General features: G+C 50.3%; 1 protein-coding gene across 1 annotated transcript in view; it reads right to left on the reverse strand.

Moving 5' to 3' along the window:
- Positions 1–22,722, reverse strand: part of TMEM151B (transmembrane protein 151B) — a 46,759-nt gene that overhangs the window by 2,203 nt on the left and 21,834 nt on the right. Inside the window, 4 exon segments of the mRNA XM_029596751.1 lie at positions 2–56; positions 58–81; positions 83–132; positions 135–390. Of these exon segments, the coding sequence (XP_029452611.1) occupies positions 2–56; positions 58–81; positions 83–132; positions 135–390 (385 nt within the window).

The raw sequence follows: 22,722 nt of genomic DNA on the forward strand, positions 1-22,722 counted from the left end.
CGCCTCACGTAGTGGTAGCTGATGGCTTTCCACCAGATGCACGGCGTGGCCTGCTGGCATCCTCTGCACCCGCTCGTGCACCGCTCTCCAGGTCCACCTTGTACTGCAGCTCGTTTCTGGTGTAGCAGTGCCGCACTCCACCAGGTAGACCACGTAGAGCATCACCAAGAAGGCCAGGGGGATGTAAATGTAGCCGTTGGAGCAGGGGCTGTCGTGGTACATCATGGACTTCCCCTTGTAGGCACTGTCGAAGGTTAGCCTGGTGACCTTGGTGACGTGGCACCAGGTGATGGCTCCCATGCAGCCGTACATGAGGAGGGAAAGCAGCAGGCACTTCCAGTGGGACTCCCTGCACAGCGATTTGCTGAGCGACTGTGTCACAGGCCTTTGCTGTTCCACGTTCCCATAGCGACCAGGGAGAGAGAGAGAGAGAGAGAGAGAGAGATTTGTCAGAATCGTTAATTACACTGCTTGATAACTTTATAAATCAATTATTACTGAATCTTAATGGCAAACCCGAAGAGAGGCAAAGGTCGTCTATATATTGCCATTATCTGACACCAGCAACAGAATTTATATCTGGCACTGGACTCCTCCAGTGTTTCGGGAGATTACGCATCCTGTTTAGTTTCCCTGGAGGGGGCACCACCCTTGCCCCTACTGGAATTGCACTGCAGATCTATAGCAGCCCTGCCGGCGAGCTGCCAAAATCCAGGATGGAGATTTCTTGGCCAGCCCTGGGTTTCTGAGAGCCCCATTCTGATGCATTGTGGGACTTGCAGTCCCGATTTCATCGGGTAGAATCAGCCTACAAATACCACACTGCACTGGGATGGAAGCTGAAAACCATCGCAGTGCAGGACTGGCCACGACCTCTCCCGCCTGGAACAGGGTAACTTGGCAGCTCTGCAATAGTGATGGTAATGGTGATGGGAGTAGAGGGAGGGGCTGCAAGTCACTCTCTGGGAGAGAAGGGTGGGGGAGGAGGGCACTGAACCGCCTGCCTCTGATCCTCTGCGTGGGAAGAGAAGAGAGCTATAAGCCAGTCTCTGGTCCTTTTTGTAGGGGATGGGGAGGGGGCATCATAACCTACATCTGGGAGAGAAAGCAGAGGGTGCACAGTCAGCCTCTGGGGATCTTGGGGGTGTGTGTGTGTGTGTGGAGAAGGAGGGCTGTAAAGCTATCCACTGCAGTGAGAACAATGAGTCGGGGGGGGGGGGGGGGGGGGCTGTACAGCTATCCACTGCAGTGAGAACAATGAGTCAGGGGAGGGGGGGGGGGCTGTACAGCTATCCACTGCAGTGAGAACAGTGAATCGGGGAGGGGTCGGGGGGGGGGGGGGGCTGTACAGCTATCCACTGCAGTGAGAACAGTGAGTCAGGGGAGGGGGAGTTGAACAGCTATCCACTGCAGTGAGAACAGTGAGTCAGGGGAGGGGGCTGTACAGTTATCCACTGCAGTGAGAACAGTGAGTCGGGGGGGGGGGGGGGCTGCACAGCTATCCACTGCAGTGAGAACAATGAGTCAGGGGCGGGGGGCTGTACAGCTATCCACTGCAGGTGAGAACAGTGAGTCAGGGGAGGGGGGCTGTACAGCTATCCACTGCAGTGAGAACAATGGGTCAGGGGAGGGGGGGCTGTACAGCTATCCACTGCAGTGAGAACAGTGAGTCAGGAAAGGGGGGGGGGGGGCTGTACAGCTATCCACTGCAGTGAGAACAGTGAGTCAGGGGAGGGGGGGGCTGTACAGCTATCCACTGCAGTGAGAACAATGAGTCAGGGAGGGGGGGGGGGGGCTGTACAGCTATCCACTGCAGTGAGAACAGTGAGTCGGGGAGGGATCGGGGGGGGGGGGGGGGGGGGGGGCTGTACAGCTATCCACTGCAGTGAGTACAGTGAGTCAGGGGAGGGGGAGTTGAACAGCTATCCACTGCAGTGAGAACAGTGAGTCGGAGGGGGGGCTGTACAGCTATCCACTGCAGTGAGAACAATTAGTCAGGGGCGGGGGCTATACAGCTATCCACTGCAGTGAGAACAGTGAGTCAGGGGAGGGGGGGCTGTACAGCTATCCACTGCAGTGAGAACAATGGGTCAGGGGAGGGGGGGGCTGTACAGCTATCCACTGCAGTGAGAACAGTGAGTCAGGGGAGGGGGCTGTACAGCTATCCACTGCAGTGAGAACAGTGAGTCAGGGGAGGGGGGGCTGTATAGATATCCACTGCAGTGAGAACAGTGAGTCAGGGGAGGGGGGACCATACAGCTATCCACTGCAGTGAGAACAATGAGTCAGGGGAGGGGGGACCGTACAGCTATCCACTGCAGTGAGAACAATGAGTCAGGAGAGGGGGGGCTGTATAGATATCCACTGCAGTGAGAACAGTGAGTCAGGGGAGGGGGGGGCTGTAGAGCTATCCCACTGCAGTGAGAACAGTGAGTCAGGGGAGGGGGGCTATACAGCTATCCACTGCAGTGAGAACAGTGAGTCAGGGGAGGGGGGACTGTACAGCTATCCACTGCAGTGAGAACAGTGAGTCAGGGGAGGGGGGGCTGTAGAGCTATCCACTGCAGTGAGAACAATGAGTCAGGGGAGGGGGGACTGTACAGCTATCCACTGCAGTGAGAACAGTGAGTCAGGGGAGGGGGGCTGTATAGATATCCACTGCAGTGAGAACAGTGGGTCAGGGGAGGGGGGGCTGTATAGCTATCCACTGCAGTGAGAACAGTGAGTCAGGGGAGGGGGGCTATACAGCTATCCACTGCAGTGAGAACAGTGAGTCAGGGGAGGGGGGACTGTACAGCTATCCACTGCAGTGAGAACAGTGAGTCAGGGGGGGGGGGGGGGACTGTACAGCTATCCACTGCAGTGAGAACAATGAGTCAGGAGAGGGGGGCTGTATAGATATCCACTGCAGTGAAAACAGTGAGTCAGGGGAGGGGGGCTGCATAGATATCCACTGCAGTGAGAACAGTGAGTCAGGGGAGGGGGGGCTGTAGAGCTATCCACTGCAGTGAGAACAGTGAGTCAGGGGAGGGGGGCTGTACAGCTATCCACTGCAGTGAGAACAATGAGTCAGGGGAGGGGTGTTGTACAGCTATCCACTGCAGTGAGAACAGTGAGTCAGGGGAGGCGTCGGGGGGGGGGGGGGCTGTACAGCTATCCACTGCAGTGAGAACAGTGAGTCAGGGGAGGGGGGCTGTACAGCTATCCACTGCAGTGAGAACAGTGAGTTGGGGGGGGGGGGCTGTACAGCTATCCACTGCAGTGAGAACAGTGAGTCAGGGGAGGGGGGGACTGTACAGCTATCCACTGCAGTGAGAACAGTGAGTCAGGGGAGGGGGGCTGTACAGCTATCCACTGCAGTGAGAACAGTGAGTCAGGGGAGGGGGCTGTACAGCTATCCACTGCAGTGAGAACGAGTCGGGGGGGCTGTACAGCTATCCACTGCAGTGAGAACAGTGAGTCAGGGGAGGGGGGCTATACAGCTATCCACTGCAGTGAGAACAGTGAGTCAGGGGAGGGGGGCTGTACAGCTATCCACTGCAGTGAGAACAGTGAGTCAGGGGAGGGAGGGCTGTACAGCTATCCACTGCAGTGAGAACAGTGAGTCGGGGGGGGGGGGGGGCTGTTCAGCTATCCACTGCAGTGAGATCAGTGAGTCAGGGGAGGAGGGGTGTACAGCTATCCACTGCAGTGAGAACAGTGAGTCAGGGGAGGGGGGGCTGTACAGCTATCCACTGCAGTGAGAACAGTGAGTCAGGGGAGGGGGGCTGTATAGATATCCACTGCAGTGAGAACAGTGAGTCAGGGGAGGGGGGGGCTGTACAGCTATCCACTGCAGTGAGAACAGTGGGTTGGGGGAGGAGGTGAATATTTCTCATTAGCATGGTTTTCCCTCTTATTTAATCAGAAAGTAGTGGTGGTAAAAGGCTTAATACTGAACCCTTTTCTCCCTCCCCAGTGTGCAGCAGACTCAAGCAATAATACAATTTCTGTTCTTCAGATGGATCACTTAGAAAATGAGATTAATTTCTGCATTATGTTTATCAGTTTTAAGAAACTGTAGTAGTGTTAAGAAATGTGAGACAGATCTGTAAAATATTCACAATGTATTTACTAAATTGATTTAGCAATCACCCCAACAACACACACACACACACTCTGTGTGCCAGCACTGGATAAGAACAATATGGACATCAGCAGCAATGCAAGCTTCCCTCACACATGCACACACACACACACACACACACTCACACACAGCGTATTCGCCCAGGGAACGAGACCCTTGCCGAAGGTGGATCAGATCGGATCCTATCATAGGTATCCTTCTGGCTTCTTCAAAAATCTCTTTAAAAGCAGCAATGAACAGGGTTAGATTCGATAATAAAGGGTTCAAATGTTCCCACAGTAGAGAAGCATATGCCAAAGCCCTTCCATCCAAAAGAGAAAGGATGAACGTAGTTTTTACTACGTCATTCAGAAACAAAGTGGGCTGAAGAGTAAAATGCATAAGAACATAAGAACATGCCATGCTGGGTCAGACCAAGGGTCCATCAAGCCCAGCAGCCTGTTTCCAACAGAGGCCAATCCAGGCCATAAGAACCTGGCAATTACCCAAACACTAAGAAGATCCCATGCTACTGATGCAATTAATAGCAGTGACTATTCCCTAAGTAAACTTGATTAATAACCGTTAATGGACTTCTCCTCCAAGAACTTATCCAATCCTTTTTTGAACCCAGCTACACTAACTGCACTAACCACATCCTCTGGCAATGAATTCCAGAGCTTTATTGTGCGTTGAGTGAAAAAGAATTTTCTCCGATTAGTCTTAAATGTGCTACTTGCTAACTTCATGGAATGCCCCCTAGTCCTTCTATTATTCGAAAGTGAAAATAACTGAGTCACATCTACTCGTTCAAGACCTCTCATGATCTTAAAGACCTCTATCATATCCCCCCTCAGCCGTCTCTTCTCCAAGCTGAACAGCCCTAACCTCTTCAGCCTTTCCTCATAGGGAAGCTATTCCATCCCCTTTATCATTTTGGTCGCCCTTCTCTGTACCTTCTCCATCGCAACTATATCTTTTTTGAGATGTGGTGACCAGAATTGAACACAGTATTCAAGGTGCGGTCTCACCATGGAGCGATATAGAAGCATTATGACATTTTCTGTTTTATTCACCATTCCCTTCCTAATAATTCATAACATTCTGTTTGCTTTTTTGACTGCTGCAGCACACTGAGCCGAAGATTTTAAAGTATTATCCACTATGATGCCTAGATCTCTTTCCTGGGTGGTAGCTCCTAATATGGAACGTAATATCGTGTAACTACAGCAAGGGTTATTTTTCCCTATAGGCAACACCTTGCACTTGTCCACATTAAATTTCATCTGCCATTTGGATGCCCAATCTTCCAGTCTTGCAAGGTCCTCCTGTAATGTATCATAATCCACTTGAGATTTAACTATTCTGAATAATTTTGTATGATCCGCAAATTTGATAACCTCGCTCGTCGTATTCCCTTCCAGATCATTTATAAATATATTGAAAAGCACCGGTCCAAGTACAGATCCCTGAGGCACTCCACTGTTTACCCTTTTCCACTGAGAAAATTGACCATTTAATCCTAGTCTCTGTTTCCTGTCATTGGTTTAAGAACGCTCGGCAGCCTTTCAGATCTCCAGAATAGTGAGGAGGTTTGGACAGGGGAATCACAGCCTGATTAAATCCGAAGGTATCAGAGGAATTGGTTAAAGATGGCGAAGCTTCACATTGCCTCCGGAGATCTTGACGAGTAGCTAAATGCTGAACGTCCGTCAGCACTATCTCTAAAGAATTCTGAAGACTCTGTACCTTGGATATAAGGCCCGGTAGAGACTGGAGTATCTTCAACTCTTTGGCATGACATCCAGTCGAGTATTCAGATAGCATCTCCAAGAACCTTTGCAATTCTTGGCTTTTCTGGGTCAGACCTGGAATGGCCTGCAATGCATTGAGCTGAGCCGGATCCATGGAGTTAGCAATCTGTTGTGATCTGAAAAAGGTTGTGGGAGGATCCTTGGACCAGTGGCAGATGACCACGCCCTTGGGGGGAGAGACCCGAGAGGGGCCACAGGTCAGGCTCAGTGTTGGAGACACACACACAGAAAAGGAATTTATTAACAGTTCTTGATGTTTGCCAGAGGTGGCAGTAGTGAGTAATACTTGAAGCTGCAGTCCAGCAGAGGGCAGCAGTGAGTAGAATCTATAGCAGTGCTGAGGAATCCTGTTCCACAATGGAGGAAAGGCAGTTCCAATGCAGATAGCCAGGTAGGCTGAAGGAAGTACTGCAAGATGGTGGTAATTACTCACTCTTCTTATAGCTGTGAGGATGGTGTCCTAGCGGATGGTAGATGAAGCAGATACCAAGATATGCACTCAGGACCTTGAGGAGTGAGTACCTGGACAGAGAGTAGGTACCTGAAATAAACAAAGTAGGTAAAGTAAGCATAGGGCCCCCGAGGAGCGGGTACCCAAGGAAAAAACCTTCGGAGGGTGGAGAGAACCTCCAGTAACAGCGGGAGCGGGCAGAGAAGCTAAGACCAAGCGAGTCCTTGCTAACTCAATTCAGTCAGCAGTGAAGCCAACTAATATACTCCCAGGAAGGGGCGGAGTCACTGGTAAGGGCCGCCCTTCCTGAATAGTTCCTCTTTAAAACCAGGACCGGCTTTGCTGCATGCGTCTAGAGGACGTTGGGAGCGGAGTCTTCGTTTCTGCTGCGTCTCCAACGTGGTCGCACGCCCCTTGACCTCGCGGCAACCCCCGTGAATCAGCAGCGTGTCAGATCGTGGGCGGAGAGGGTAAGTTGAGTCAGCCTCCTCGGCTGACAGGCATAACAATGCCTCCCTCTCAACCAGTTCCTAACCCAGTCAGACAATTTTGGGCTCATACCAAGGGCGCTCACTTTGTTTATAAGTTGCTTATCCGGAGCCCTGTCAAAGGCCTTACTGAAATCCAAGTACAATGTATCTAACTCTCTCCCCTGCTCAATAAGTCAAAGAAACCGATCAGATTTATCTGACATGATTTATCCTGGTAAACTATATCAGTCACAAAATCTGCCCAAACTGCAATCAATGTGTTCCAGAGACAATTAATAGTCACACAAGCAGAGCTATCAATAGTCCAGCCCCGACATGATCATGTTTCGAACCACAAAGTTCAGCCTCAGGGGGAATCCTTTTCTTTAAATCTTCACTACGGAGAAACGTTCCATCAGATCAATATCGGCTATCTTCTTATTTCAGCCCTGAAGTCAGGTCACGCAAGAAAAATAAGAAGATTAGCCGATATTGAGCTGATGGAACGTTTCTCCGTAGTGAAGATGTAAGGAAAAGGATCCCCCCTGAGGCAGAACTTTGTGGTTCGAAACTTGATCATGTCGGGGCTGGACTATTGATAGCTGTACAGAGACGAGTATTTACCGTTTTGAAATGAGCATCTACTCTGGAGTTTGTCAGCTTATGGAGAAATGATTTTTTAGAAAAATTTAGAAAATTTATCAAATACAAAAAACTGATGAAAATAAAGCAAAGAGACCTATTACTAATTTTGAGTTTGATGACATACAAACTCGTGAAGTGTGGGTCCTACATAAATAATACACTGTACTATACATATTTATGTATTAAATGTGGCTATATTGAAGTTGTTGAATTATATATACCAGTAGACTATTTGAGCTGTGCTTGTGTTACCTCTGGTAAGACCCTGCTGCCTCGGATCTTGCAATGCAGAATCTGCACCGTCTTCTGTTTTATCAGGGATTCCATTAGTTTGCTCACCACAGAGGTCAGACTAAGTGGCCTGTGGTACCCAGCCTCCTCCTTACTTCCACGTTTATGAGCAGGAACCACATCCGCCCCTCTCCAGGCCTCCAGGACTACTCCCGACTCTAAGGAAGCACTGAAAAGGTCCCCAGCGGAGCTGCCAGGACATCTCTGAGCTCCCTCAGCACCCTCGCATGTATCCCCTCCGACCCCATCGCCTTATCTACTTTAAGTTTAGTTACTGCTCACTGACGCACTGTTCTGAGAACTGACTGAGGTTTACCTCACCTCCAGTCCTATTTGTGGCAGCTGCCTGTGGTCCTACTGCAAGTCTTTCCTTGGTGAACACTGAGCAGAAATATTTAAGCAACTCTGCTTTCTCCTCCTCAGCCTCTGCATATTCCCTCCTTCACCTTTGCACGTTCTCCTGTCACTAATAAGTCCAAATAAGTCGTGTCCCCCTCCCCCTTTTACTGTGTTCGTGGTTTTTTCTTCCGTTTGCTCCTTTGCTCTCCTGGCTCCTTTCCCAGCTTCTCCTAGCTTCTCCAGATATTAGAGATGTGAATCGTGTGCCCGATCGTCTTAACGATCGGGTTCAGCTGGAGGGAGAAAAAAATCTGATCGCTGGAGATGTGAATTGGAATCGGTTCCGATTCACATCGTTAATTTTTTTTTAGTGAGGCCCGACCCTTTAAAATTGACCCCTTACCTTCCCCCACCCCCCGAACCCCCCCAAAACCTTTTACGAGTACCTGGTGGCCAGTGGGGGCGCGGGGACCGATCTCCCGCTCTTGGGCCATCGGCGCCATTTTGGCTGCCACTCAAAAATGGCGCCGATGGCCCGATTAAAAAAAAAACCCACCCGACCCTTTAAAGATGACCCCTTAGCTTCTCCCACCCTCCCGATCCCCCCAAAACATTTTAAAATTACCTGGTGGTCTAGTGGTGGTCCCGGGAGCGATCTCCCGTTCTCGGGCCGTCGGCTGCCACTCATAAAGATGGCGCCGATGGCCCTTTGCCCTTACCATGTGACAGGGTATCCGTGCCATAAAAGATGGCACCGGCCATCCAGTGCTCCTACCATGTGACAGGGGCCGGCCAATGGCACGGATACCCTGTCACATGGTAAGGGCAAAGGGCCATCGGCGCCATCTTTATGAGTGGCAGCCGACGGCCCGAGAACGGGAGATCGCTCCCGGGACCACTAGACCACCAGGTAATTTTAAAATGTTTTGGGGGGATCGGGAGGGTGGAAGAAGCTAAGGGGTCATCTTTAAAGGGTCGGGTGGGGTTTTTTTAAATTGGGCCATCGGCGCCATTTTTGAGTGGCAGCCAAAATGGTGCCGATGGCCCGAGAGCGGGAGATCGGTCCCCGCGCCCCCACTGGACCACCAGGTACTCGTAAAAAGTTTTCGGGGGGTTCGGGGGGTGGGGGAAGGTAAGGGATTAGTTTTATAGGGTCGGGGTGGGTTTAGGGGTTGTTTTGGTGTGCCGGTTTTCCCGCCCTCTCCCCCAATAACTTCCATTAGTGAACACTAACGGGAGTAACGATTTTTCACGATAAATCGTGAAAATTTCTTTTGTATCGCTCACTGTACCGATTTTTGATGATTTAGAAAATATTGGACGATTTTTTAAAATCGTCAAAAAACGATTCACATCCCTACCAGATATTACTGCCTTTCTTACTCTTTCTGCGATCTCTTGTACTTTATGAACCTTAACCCTTTTCTCTTGCTTTTTAGCTGTTTCTTTAGAAAACCACAGCAGCCTCTTTTTCTTCTCACCTTTACTCCTATCAGAAAGAGGTAGATTTTAAAAGTGTTGCTTGCGCAAAAACGGCCACACGCGGAGCGCGAGCAACATGAATTTTAAGAAGCCAGGAAGGATTTCTGTACATAATAAGGAGGTGGGGAAGGGGTGGTGGGGCATGGGTGTCCTGGGGTCAGGGCCGAGAATGATGTCTGCAACCACGAAATTTTGCAAAGGTGTAACTCTGTGACAGGTCCTGACCAGGTGCAGCTGATGCTCTCTATACAGGCACCGCAGTAGAAGGGTTCATATCGGGGTGGCTAGGGCTAGGGAGGGTGGTGTTACAGGTACATTCAGAGGTCTTCATACCGAAATTGACATCCGTAAAAAATGATAGCCCCTTATTAGTGATGAAAAGGAGTAGATTTGTAGAATGCAGCTAGGAAAGACTGCAGTGCACAAACCAACTCCTCTTGTTAGACTTTTCATCTCTTATAAGGTCAAACATTGTTTGCTGATGTCAATTTTACAATGAATAGCTCTGAATGTGTCTGTAACAACACCCCCTAACCCCAACCCACCTCCCAAAAACCCACCCCAATTCAAAGTGCCCCTCTACAGTGGTAGCTATATAGAGAATATCAGCCTAACCCTATACAGAGGCTCCCTCCGGCCTCCCTGGTGCAAGCACATAAGATACACATGTAAAGAATGTGGCACATGCACACCACGAGTGCTTTAAATGCTATGCAATATGCACGTTTATGGGTGCATGTGCGTTCCCTTTAAACTTTACCAGAAAGGTTTGCTGCTTTTACAATAGCTCCTTTCAGTTTTACCGACGCTCTTCTACTTCCCCGTAAACGTTGTCATAGTAACATAGTAATTACGGCAGAAAAGGACCAAATGGCCCATACAGTCTGCCCAGCAACCTTCTTAATGAGGTAACTGCTGCCCCGTGCATGTTACCCCCATGCCTTCTGTTAAGGGCAGTAACTGCCGCTCTGTGCAGGTTACCCCCATGCCTTCTGTTAAGGGTAGTAACTGCCGCTCTGTGCAGGTTACCCCATGCCTTCTGTTAAGGGCAGTAACTGCCACTCTGTGCAGGTTACCCCATGCCTTCTGTTAAGGGTAGTAAACTGCCGCTCTGTGCAGGTTACCCCATGCCTTCTGTTAAGGGCAGTAACTGCCACTCTGTGCAGGTTACCCCATGCCTTCTGTTAAGGGCAGTAACTGCCGCTCTGTGCAGGTTACCCCCATGTCTTCTGTTAAGGGCAGTAACTGCTGCTCCGTGCAGGTTACCCCCATGCCTTCTGTTAAGGGTAGTAACTGCCGCTCCGTGCAGGTTACCCCCATGCTTTCTGTTAAGGGTAGTAACTGCCGCTCCGTGCAGGTTACCCCCATGCCTTCTGTTAAGGGTAGTAACTGCTGCTCTGTGCAGGTTACCCCATGCCTTCTGTTAAGGGTAGTAACTGCCGCTCCATGCAGGTTACCCCCATGCCTTCTGTTAAGGGTAGTAACTGCTGCTCTGTGCAGGTTACCCCATGCCTTCTGTTAAGGATAGTAACTGCTGCTCTGTGCAGGTTACCCCCATGCCTTCTGTTAAGGGTAGTAACTGCTGCTCTGTGCAGGTTACCCCCATGCCTTCTGTTAAGGGCAGTAACTGCCGCTCCATGCAGGTTACCCCCATGCCTTCTGTTAAGGGCAGTAACTGCCGCTCCGTGCAGGTTACCCCCATGCCTTCTGTTAAGGGCAGTAACTGCTGCTCTGTGCAGGTTACCCCATGCCTTCTGTTAAGGGTAGTAACTGCCGCTCCGTGCAGGTTACCCCCATGCCTTCTGTTAAGGGCAGTAACTGCCGCTCCGTGCAGGTTACCCCCATGCCTTCTGTTAAGGGCAGTAACTGCTGCTCTGTGCAGGTTACCCCATGCCTTCTGTTAAGGGTAGTAACTGCCGCTCCGTGCAGGTTACCCCCATGCCTTCTGTTAAGGGCAGTAACTGCCGCTCCATGCAGGTTACCCCCATGCCTTCTGTTAAGGGTAGTAACTGCCGCTCTGTGCAGGTTACCCCATGCCTTCTGTTAAGGGTAGTAACTGCCGCTCCGTGCAGGTTACCCCCATGCCTTCTGTTAAGGGTAGTAACTGCCGCTCCATGCAGGTTACCCCCATGTCTTCTGTTAAGGGTAGTAACTGCTGCTCCATGCAGGTTACCCCCATGCCTTCTGTTAAGGGTAATAATTGCCGCTCTATGCAGTTATCCCTAAGCATTATAATAACCTATAAAAATTACTGCTAGCAACATTTTTCCTGGGTGAGGAGCTTTCTTGATATTTCAGTCAGTGCTGCTTGATGTGCTTTGCTTATGGACTTGGCCATAGAAGCCGTCCTGCTAATCAGTACCCTAGACCATAGAAACTGGAGCCCTCTTGGGTGTTGTCTGGATCCAATTCTTTTTTTCCGCTGCCATCTAAGTGGGGAGCAATGTTGCAGTTGCATTAAATCACCCCAAACACTTAAACACAAACATGCAAAAATATTTATTTAAGAATACCACAACACCTGTCTAGACAATTAAATGCTATCTAGCCATTCATACAATCACACCCTTCATTCATTAAAAACAAAATACAGAGCATCACAACATGGACCCAACATTTGCAATATGACATTAGAGTTTGAAGATCTCATATTTTTAACAAACTTCAACAGTCATCATAATTATATAAGTATATTATAAATACGCCTCGTTGAAATATCCTCCACAATTCTTTCCACAGGTGGACCCAATCCACTTCACCGGTCCATTAATGATGGTTATTGTTGTGCACTGCCTTAATGCCGTTAAGAACATAAGAACATAAGAACATGCCATACTGGGTCAGACCAAGGGTCCATCAAGCCCAGCATCCTGTTTCCAACAGTGGCCAAACCAGGCCATAAGAACCTGGCAAGTACCCAAAAACTAAGTCTATTCCATGTAACCATTGCTAATGGCAGTGGCTATTCACTCGGCTATTCCCCGCCGTGGGTCCACGTGGCTCCACTTGTGGAAAGAATTGTGGAGGATATTTCAACGAGGCGTATTTATAATATACTTATATAATTATGATCTGTGTTGTAGTTTGTTAAAAATATGAGATCTTCAAACTCCACGGTCATTATAATTTGATTAAGCTGACAAATACATTTGCATTTTTGAAAGAGTCTAATGTCATATTGCAAATGTTGGGTCCATGTTGTGATGCTCTGTATTTTGTTTTTAATGAATGAAGGGTGTGATTGTATGAATGGCTAGATAGCATTTAATTGTCTAGACAGGTGTTGTGTTATTCTTAAATAAATATTTTTGCATGTTTGTATTTAAGTGTTTGGTGTGATGATATGTAGGGTTCTCTGGTAGTGTAGTCAAAACTATTGAATAAGGAGAACCTATTTAATACTTGCCCTCTATGTTTGTATTACCTTGGCAATTGCATTAAAAGCATGAAGGCGTATTGGTTAAGATTAGTAATCTCCACGTCTTCTGCTAAGGGTAGTAACTCTCGCACCAGCAAGCTAGCATCTCTGCACGCTTACCTAATTTCTGTCCTCTAACCTTTAGGGGTCCACAGTGTTTATCCCATGCCTCATTGAATTCTTTGACTGTTTGTTTTCTGGAAGGGCATTCCAGGCACCCACCACTGTGAAGAAATATTTCCTGATGTTGGTTCTGAGTCGTCCTGCTTGGAATTTTATTTTGTGACCTCTAGTTCTCCTGATTTCTTTCCAATACAAAAGGTTCAAAGTTCATGCATCATTAAAACCTCTCAGGTATCTGAGGATCTATATCCTATCTCCCCCGCATCTCCTCTCTTCCAGGGTATCTGAAGGTCTGTATCCTATCTCCCCCCGCGCCTCCTCTCTTCCAGGGTATCTGAAGGTCTGTATCCTATCTCCCCCGCGCCTCCTCTCTTCCAGGGTATCTGAAGGTCTGTATCCTATCTCCCCCGCACCTCCTCTCTTCCAGGGTATCTGAAGCTCTGTATCCTATCTCCCCCGCATCTCCTCTCTTCCAGGGTATCTGAAGGTCTGTATCCTATCTCCCCCGCACCTCCTCTCTTCCAGGGTATCTGAAGCTCTGTATCCTATCTCCCCCCGCACCTCCTCTCTTCCAGGGTATCTGAAGGTCTGTATCCTATCTCCCCCGCACCTCCTCTCTTCCAGGGTATCTGAAGGTCTGTATCCTATCTCCCCCGCGCCTCCTCTCTTCCAGGGTATCTGAAGGTCTGTATCCTATCTCCCCCCTGCACCTCCTCTCTTCCAGGATATCTGAAGCTCTGTATCCTATCTCCCCCGCGCCTCCTCTCTTCCAGGGTATCTGAAGCTCTGTATCCTATCTCCCCCGCGCCTCCTCTCTTCCAGGGTATCTGAAGCTCTGTATCCTATCTCCCCCGCGCCTCCTCTCTTCCAGGGTATCTGAAGGTCTGTATCCCATCTCCCCCGCGCCTCCTCTCTTCCAGGGTATCTGAAGCTCTGTATCCCATCTCCCCCGCGCCTCCTCTCTTCCAGGGTATCTGAAGCTCTGTATCCCATCTCCCCCGCGCCTCCTCTCTTCCAGGGTATCTGAAGGTCTGTATCCCATCTCCCCCGCGCCTCCTCTCTTCCAGGGTATCTGAAGGTCTGTATCCCATCTCCCCCGCGCCTCCTCTCTTCCAGGGTATCTGAAGGTCTGTATCCCATCTCCCCCGCGCCTCCTCTCTTCCAGGGTATCTGAAGGTCTGTATCCTATCTCCCCCGCGCCTCCTCTCTTCCAGGGTATCTGAAGCTCTGTATCCTATCTCCCCCGCTCCTCCTCTCTTCCAGGGTATCTGAAGCTCTGTATCCTATCTCCCCCGCACCTCCTCTCCTCCAGGGTATCTGAAGCTCTGTATCCTATCTCCCCCGCGCCTCCTCTCTTCCAGGGTATCTGAAGCTCTGTATCCTATCTCCCCCGCGCCTCCTCTCTTCCAGGGTATCTGAAGCTCTGTATCCTATCTCCCCCGCGCCTCCTCTCCTCCAGGGTATCTGAAGCTCTGTATCCTATCTCCCCCGCGCCTCCTCTCCTCCAGGGTATCTGAAGCTCTGTATCCTATCTCCCCCGCACCTCCTCTCTTCCAGGGTATCTGAAGCTCTGTATCCTATCTCCCCCGCACCTCCTCTCTTCCAGGGTATCTGAAGCTCTGTATCCTATCTCCCCCTGCGCCTCCTCTCTTCCAGGGTATCTGAAGGCCTGTATCCTATCTCCCCCGCGCCTCCTCTCTTCCAGGGTATCTGAAGCTCTGTATCCTATCTCCCCCGCGCCTCCTCTCTTCCAGGGTATCTGAAGCTCTGTATCCTATCTCCCCCGCGCCTCCTCTCTTCCTGGGTATCTGAAGCTCTGTATCCTATCTCCCCCGCGCCTCCTCTCCTCCAGGGTATCTGAAGCTCTGTATCCTATCTCCCCCGCGCCTCCTCTCTTCCAGGGTATCTGAAGCTCTGTATCCTATCTCCCCCGCGCCTCCTCTCTTCCTGGATATCTGAAGGTCTGTATCCTATCTCCCCCGCGCCTCCTCTCTTCCAGGGTATCTGAAGCTCTGTATCCTATCTCCCCCGCGCCTCCTCTCTTCCAGGGTATCTGAAGCTCTGTATCCTATCTCCCCCGCGCCTCCTCTCCTCCAGGGTATCTGAAGCTCTGTATCCTATCTCCCCCGCGCCTCCTCTCTTCCAGGGTATCTGAAGCTCTGTATCCTATCTCCCCCCCCCCCCTCCTCTCCTCCAGGGTATCTGAAGCTCTGTATCCTATCTCCCCCGCGCCTCCTCTCTTCCAGGGTATCTGAAGGTCTGTATCCTATCTCCCCCGCACCTCCTCTCCTCCAGGGTATCTGAAGCTCTGTATCCTATCTCCCCCCGCGCCTCCTCTCTTCCAGGGTATCTGAAGCTCTGTATCCTATCTCCCCCGCGCCTCCTCTCTTCCAGGGTATCTGAAGCTCTGTATCCTATCTCCCCCGCGCCTCCTCTCCTCCAGGGTATCTGAAGGTCTGTATCCTATCTCCCCCGCGCCTCCTCTCCTCCAGGGTATCTGAAAGCTCTGTATCCTATCTCCCCCGCACCTCCTCTCTTCCAGGGTATCTGAAGCTCTGTATCCTATCTCCCCCGCGCCTCCTCTCTTCCAGGGTATCTGAAGGTCTGTATCCTATCTCCCCCGCGCCTCCTCTCTTCCAGGGTATCTGAAGCTCTGTATCCTATCTCCCCCGCGCCTCCTCTCTTCCAGGGTATCTGAAGCTCTGTATCCCATCTCCCCCGCGCCTCCTCTCTTCCAGGGTATCTGAAGCTCTGTATCCTATCTCCCCCGCGCCTCCTCTCCTCCAGGCTGTACATATTCAGATCCTTCAGCCTCTCCTCATAAATCTTCCAGTACTGATCCCACACCCTTTTGGTCTCCCATCTCTGGACCGCCTCCATCCTGTCTCTGTCTCTTCTTTTTGAGATACGGGCTCCAGAACTGACCACAGTACTCCAGGTGAGGCCTCACCAAGGACCTGTACAAGGGGATTATCACTTCCTTTTTCTTACTGGTTATTCCTCTCTCTATGCAGCCCAGCATTCTTCTGGCTTTAGCTATCCCCTTGTCACATTGTTTCACCGACTTCAGATCATTAGACACTATCATCCCAAGATCCCTCTCCTGGTCTGTGCACATTAGTCTTTCACTCCCCATCACACATAGCTCTTTTGGATTACCACATCCCAGATGCAGGACTCTGCACTTCCTGGCATTGAATCCCAGCTGCCAGACCTTCGACCACTCTTCTCATCTGGTAAAACTGATTTTTCTGAAGTCCAGGACCCTTGCCTTTGAATAAAGCACCGCTACCTGTGCTCTAATACTGAGCCATACCATCTAGTGATCACTGGGTCCCAGGGGATACCCCACTGCCAACAGAAACTAGGGATGTGCATTTGTTGCTTTCATTCTTTGTACCTCACAGATTTAAAGAACACATATATGTTTATTAACGAATTATGGGTGTACCATACGTTTTACATGCACATTATAAATCGGTGAGATACTTGCATACCACTACAACAAATGAAACGAATGGAGCAACGAATGCACATCCCCCATTTGTAAGCATTAGGTCTAGTATTGCCCCCTCAAACATCGGTTCTAGTGCTGGTTCTTCCTGCACACAATCCAGGACCTCTCTGTGTCTAGAAATTGTACATACAATAGAATAGATAACAATTTTAATTCAAATGGTAGCAGTGGGCAGTGAGTTTATAGGGAGACCATAGAAAAATGCAATCTGCTCGCTAAACAGACAATTTCCCAACACCTACAAGTTCATTTTGTTACTATGAAGACTAGACTGAGTGCACATTTTTGGCAAGGAAGGGGACGGGGGTGAGAACTGCAGAGAAGGGAATTAATTGTGCTCAAGATAAACCCAAATCATTCACTTCACTGTCATCAGTTTCCTACCTCTAAAGTCTCTTTATGGAGGAGACCCATCCAGGTTCTGACCCTTTGGATCAGGTCTCAGGATGTTTTGCATTGAATTCTCCTTTAGGCAATAAATGCTATATACTGAGTGATATAGCCCTATTGCAGAGATGTCACGTGATATTTGGGCTGAAACCCACCCCTATTACAATGAGCTGATTTGCATGGCAATTTCCATGCATACATTTTGCAAATCCATGCAAAGCCACTCATGCATCCCTAATCCTATGTAAACAGACTTAGATGTTTTCAGGCACGTGGTCATTTCATCTGCGCCTTTTCCGGAAATGCTATCCTCCCACGGGAGCACTGAGACCCTAATGCTGGTCCTGATGCTCCCACTGAGGAATTAAAGGATCCTGCGGCCCAACACGACTCCCTCCCACAAGTTTTAAAAAAAGTCACCAGGGATCTTACTGGTCCCCCTTGCCTCCTTCAGGGCTGCTATTCAAGGTAACCCCACAAAAACTCCACAGCGAGTGAAGACTCACCCCCTCTGTCCAATCCCCTCCCCAATTAAGCAGAACCTCCTCTTGGGTCAAATAGTTCCCCCTCCACCCCCAATAGCTGCCCCACTATACTGACCCCCCCTTTCACATAAAGGATAGGCCAGTAGAGCCCCCCAATCCCCCAAAACATTATTTGGTGGACTCGTGGACACTACTACAGACTACCCTGCCTCCCCCTTACCTTTAAAATAGTCATTGGTGGCCAGTAGGAGGGCCCAGGGTGCCCCTAGCCCTGGGCCTGGTTGGCACCATTATCCAAAATGGCGCCGTCTGGACTTTGCACCTACCATGTGGAAAATGGTGCCTTGGGCCCTCCTATTGGCCACCAATGATTATTTAAGGGTAAGGGGGTGTCGACGGGCTCAGAGGGGATTCAAGAGTGGGGCCAAGAGCCCACCAGGTAATTTTTGGGGGGGGCTGGGGGTGTGGCTAGAAGCAAATGCCGTACTTCAGCACATGCGGCACCTCGCTGCAGCTAGAAGCACACACCGTACTTCAGCACATGCGGCACCTGGCTGCAGCTAGAAGCACACACCGTACTTCAGCATATGCGGCACCTGGCTGCAGCTAGAAGCACACACCGTACTTCAGCACATGCGGCACCTTCGCTGCAGCTATAAGCACACACACCGTACTTCAGCACATGCGGCACCTGGCTGCAGCTAGAAGCACACAACCGTACTTCAGCACATGCGGCAAACCTGGCTGCAGCTAAAAGCAACACACCGTACTTCAGCACATGCGGCACCCATCGCTGCAAGCTAGAAGCACACACCGTACTTCAGCACATGCGCACCTCGCTGCAGCTAGAAGCACCACCGTACTTCAGCACATGCGGCACCGCGCTGCAGCTAGAAGCACACAGACCGTACTTCGCACATGCGGCAACCTCGCTGCAGCTAGAAGCACACACCGTACTTCAGCACATGCGGCACCTCGCTGCAGCTAGAAGCACACACCTTACTTCAGCACATGCGGCACCTCGCTGCAGCTAGAAGCACACACCGTACTTCAGCACATGCGGCACCTCGCTGCAGCTAGAAGCACACACCATACTTCAGCACATGCGCACCTCGCTGCAGCTAGAAAGCACACAACCTTACTTCAGCACAAGGCGGCACCTCGCTGCAGCTAGAAGCACACGTCTTACTTCAGCACATGCGGCACCTCGCTGCGGCTAAAGCACACGTCTTACTTCAGCACATGCGGCACCTCGCTGCGGCTAGAAGCACACACCGTACTTCAGCACATGCGGCACCTCGCTGAAGCTAGAAGCACACCACCGTACTTCAGCACATGCGGCACCTCACTGCAGCTAGAAGCACACACTGTACTTCAGCACATGCGGCACCTCGCTGCAGCTAGAAGCACACACCGTACTTCAGCACATGTGGCACCTCGCTGCAGCTAGAAGCACACGTCTTACTTCAGCACATGCGGCACCTCGCTGCGGCTAGAAGCACACGTCTTACTTCAGCACATGCGGCACCTCGCTGCGGCTAGAAGCACACACCGTACTTCAGCACATGCGGCACCTCGCTGCGGCTAGAAGCACACACCATACTTCAGCACATGCGGCACCATGCTGCAGCTAGAAGCAACACACCTTACTTCAGCACATGCGGCACTCGCTGCGCTAGAAGCACACACCGTACTTCAGCACATGCGGCACCTTGCTGAAGCTAGAAGCACACACCGTACTTCAGCACATGCGGCACCTCGCTGCAGCTAGAAGCACACACCGTACTTCAGCACATGCGGCACCTCGCTGAAGCTAGAAGCACACACCGTACTTCAGCACATGCGGCACCTCGCTGCAGCTAGAAGCACACACCGTACTTCAGCACATGCGGCACCTCGCTGCAGCTAGAAGCACACGCTGTACTTTCAGCACATGCGGCACCCTCGCTGCAGCTAGAAGCACACGTTCTTACTTCAGCACATGCGGCACCCTCGCTGCAGCTAGAAGCACACGTCTTACTTCAGCACATGCGGCACCATCGCTGCGGCTAGAAGCACAACCGTACTTCAGCACATGCGGCACCTCGCTGCAGCTAGAAGCACACACCGTACTTCAGCACATGCGGCACCTCGCTGCAGCTAGAAGCACACAGCCGTACTTCAAGCACATGCGGCACCCTCACTGCAGCTAGAAGCACACGTCTTACTTAAGCACATGCGGCACCTCGCTGCGGCTAGAAGCACACACCTTACTTCAGCACATGTGGAACCTCGCTGCGGCTAGAAGCACACACCTTACTTCAGCACATGTGGAACCTCGCTGCAGTTAGAAGCACTACACCCATACTTCAGCACATGCGGTGACAAAAAAATGGTGACAAAACATTTTTCAGATACATCAGCGAAAAGAGAAAGGTCCAAAGTGGTATAGTGAAATTGAAAGGTGGTAATGATCAATGTATGGAGAGAGATGAAGAAATGGCAGAAATATTAAACGAATACTTCAGCTCTGTGTTCACTAAAGAAGACCCTGGAGAAGGACCATCTTTACACAACAAGAAACTGGAGAAGAGGAATAGATGAAATCCTTTTACAGAAGAGAATGTATGGGAACAGCTAAAGAACCTGAAAGTGGACAAAGCCATGGGGCCTGATGGGATTCATCCAAGGATACTGAGGGAGCTCAGAGATGTTCTGGCGGGTCCGCTGTGTGACCTGTTCAATAGATCCCTAGAAACAGGAGTGGTACCAAGAGATTGGAGAAGAGCGGTGGTGGTCCCGCTTCACAAGAGTGGGAACAGGGAGGAGGCTGGCAACTACAGACCGGTCAGCCTCACTTCGGTGGTGGGAAAAGTAATGGAGTCACTGTTGAAAGAGGAATAGTGAACTATCTACAGTCAGGAGAATTAATGGACCAGAGGCAACATGGATTCACCAGGGAAGATCCTGTCAGACAAATCTGATTGACTTTTTGACTGGGTAACCAAGGAATTGGATCAAGGAAGAGCGCTCGATGTCATCTACTTGGATTTCAGCAAAGCTTTTGATACGGTTCCGCACAGGAGACTGGTGAATAAAACGAGAAGCTTGGGAGTGAGTGCCGAGGTGGTGACCTGGATTGCAAATTGGTTGACGGACAGAAGACAATGTGTGATGGTAAATGGAACTCTCTCTGAAGAGAGAGCGGTTTTAAGCGGTGTACCACAAGGATCGGTTTTGGGACCGGTCCTGTTCAATATCTTTGTGAGCGACATTGCGGACGGGATAGAAGGTAAGGTTTGTCTTTTTGCGGATGACACTAAGATCTGCAACAGAGTGGACACGCCGGAAGGAGTGGAGAGAATGAGACGGGATCTAAGGAAACTGGAAGAGTGGTCAAAGATATGGCAGCTGAGATTCAATGCCAAGAAGTGCAAAGTCATGCATATGGGGAGTGGAAATCCGAATGAACTGTATTCGATGGGGGGGGAAAGGCTGATGTGCACGGAGCAGGAGAGGGACCTTGGGGTGATGGTGTCTAATGATCTGAAGTCGGCGAAACAATGCGACAAGGCGATAGCTAAAGCCAGAAGAATGCTGGGCTGATAGAGAGAGGAATATCGAGTAAGAAAAGGGAAGTGATTATTCCCTTGTACAGGTCCTTGGTGAGGCCTCACCTGGAGTACTGTGTTCAGTTCTGGAGACCGTACCTTCAAAAAGACAAAGACAAGATGGAGGCGGTACAGAGAAGGGCGACCAGGAAGGTGGAGGATCTTCATCGGATGACGTATGAGGAGAGATTGAAGAATCTAAATATGTACACCCTGGAGGAAAGGAGGAGCAGAGGTGATATGATACAGACTTTCAGATACTTGAAAGGTGTTAATGATCAAAAGACAACGACAAACCTTTTCCGAAGGAAAAAATCAGCAGAACCAGGGGTCACGATTTGAAGCTCCAGGGAGGAAGATTCAGAACCAATGTCAGGAAGTATTTCTTCACGGAGAGGGTGGTGGATGCCTGGAATGCCCTTCCGGAGGATGTGGTGAAGACCAGAACTGTGAAGGACTTCAAAGGGGCATGGGATAAACACTGTGGATCCATAAAGTCAAGAGGCTGCCAATGAAGAGTGGGTGACTCGCCAGAATGACGGCTACTGCCTGGAGTCAATACCCTTATTAAATAAACATACACAGGCTTACTGTGACTCCAAAATCGCTCTAAGCTTCAACAGCAAGAGGAAATGTGGAAAAAAGGATTCACACTCACAAAGAGGGGAGTAGCTGGCTTGTTACGGCGGTTACTACCCAAATCAAATAAGCCTGATACTTCACTTTCAATGCATATACAGCATAGTTCTCTGATTCAACGGCAGGGGAGAAGAAAAACTGATACTTCACACATCCAGAAAAGAGGGTTCGCACTCGCAAAGCAGGGAGTAGCTGGCTTGTTACGGCGGTTACTACCCCAAACCAAATGTGCCTGATACTTCACTTTCGATGCATATCCAGCATAGCTCTCTGCTTCAACGGCATGGGAGAAGAAAATCAACCAATAAGGGCTGTATAACAGTCTGGGTAAAACAAATAAACATGGGTGCAGATTGCTTATTGCGGCGGCTTCTACCCTAACTAATCAAGCTAGATATTTCACTTGGATGCAGCTCCATCACTGCTCTCTACATTAAAGGTGGGGGTGGAAGGGAAATAGAACCAAGAGCTAAGAGAAACAGATAAGTATGAGAGAGAAAATTTGCGGGGCAGACTAGATGGGCCATTTGGTCTCCTTCTGCCGTCATTTCTATGTTTCTATGTTTCTATGTTTCAGCACATGCGGCACCTCGCTGCAGCTAGAAGCCACACCGTACTTCAGCACATGCGGCACCTCGCTGCAGCTAGAAGCACACACCGTCTACTTCAGCACATGCGGCACTCGCTGCGGCTAGAAGCACACCCGTACTCAGCACATGCGGCACCTCGCTGCAGCTAGAAGCACACACCGTACTCAGCACATGCGGCACCTCGCTGCAGCTAGAAGCACACACCTGTACTTCAGCACATGCGGCCACCTCGCTGCAGCTAGAAGCACACACCGTACTTCAGCACATGCGCACCTCGCTGCAGCTAAAGCACACACCTTACTTCAGCACATGCTGGCACCTCGCTGGCAGCGAGAAGCACACTCTTACTTCAGCAACATGCGGCACCTCGCTG

The sequence above is a fragment of the Rhinatrema bivittatum genome, chromosome 3, assembly GCF_901001135.1.
Source record: "Rhinatrema bivittatum chromosome 3, aRhiBiv1.1, whole genome shotgun sequence".
NCBI classification, from domain to species: domain Eukaryota; kingdom Metazoa; phylum Chordata; class Amphibia; order Gymnophiona; family Rhinatrematidae; genus Rhinatrema; species Rhinatrema bivittatum.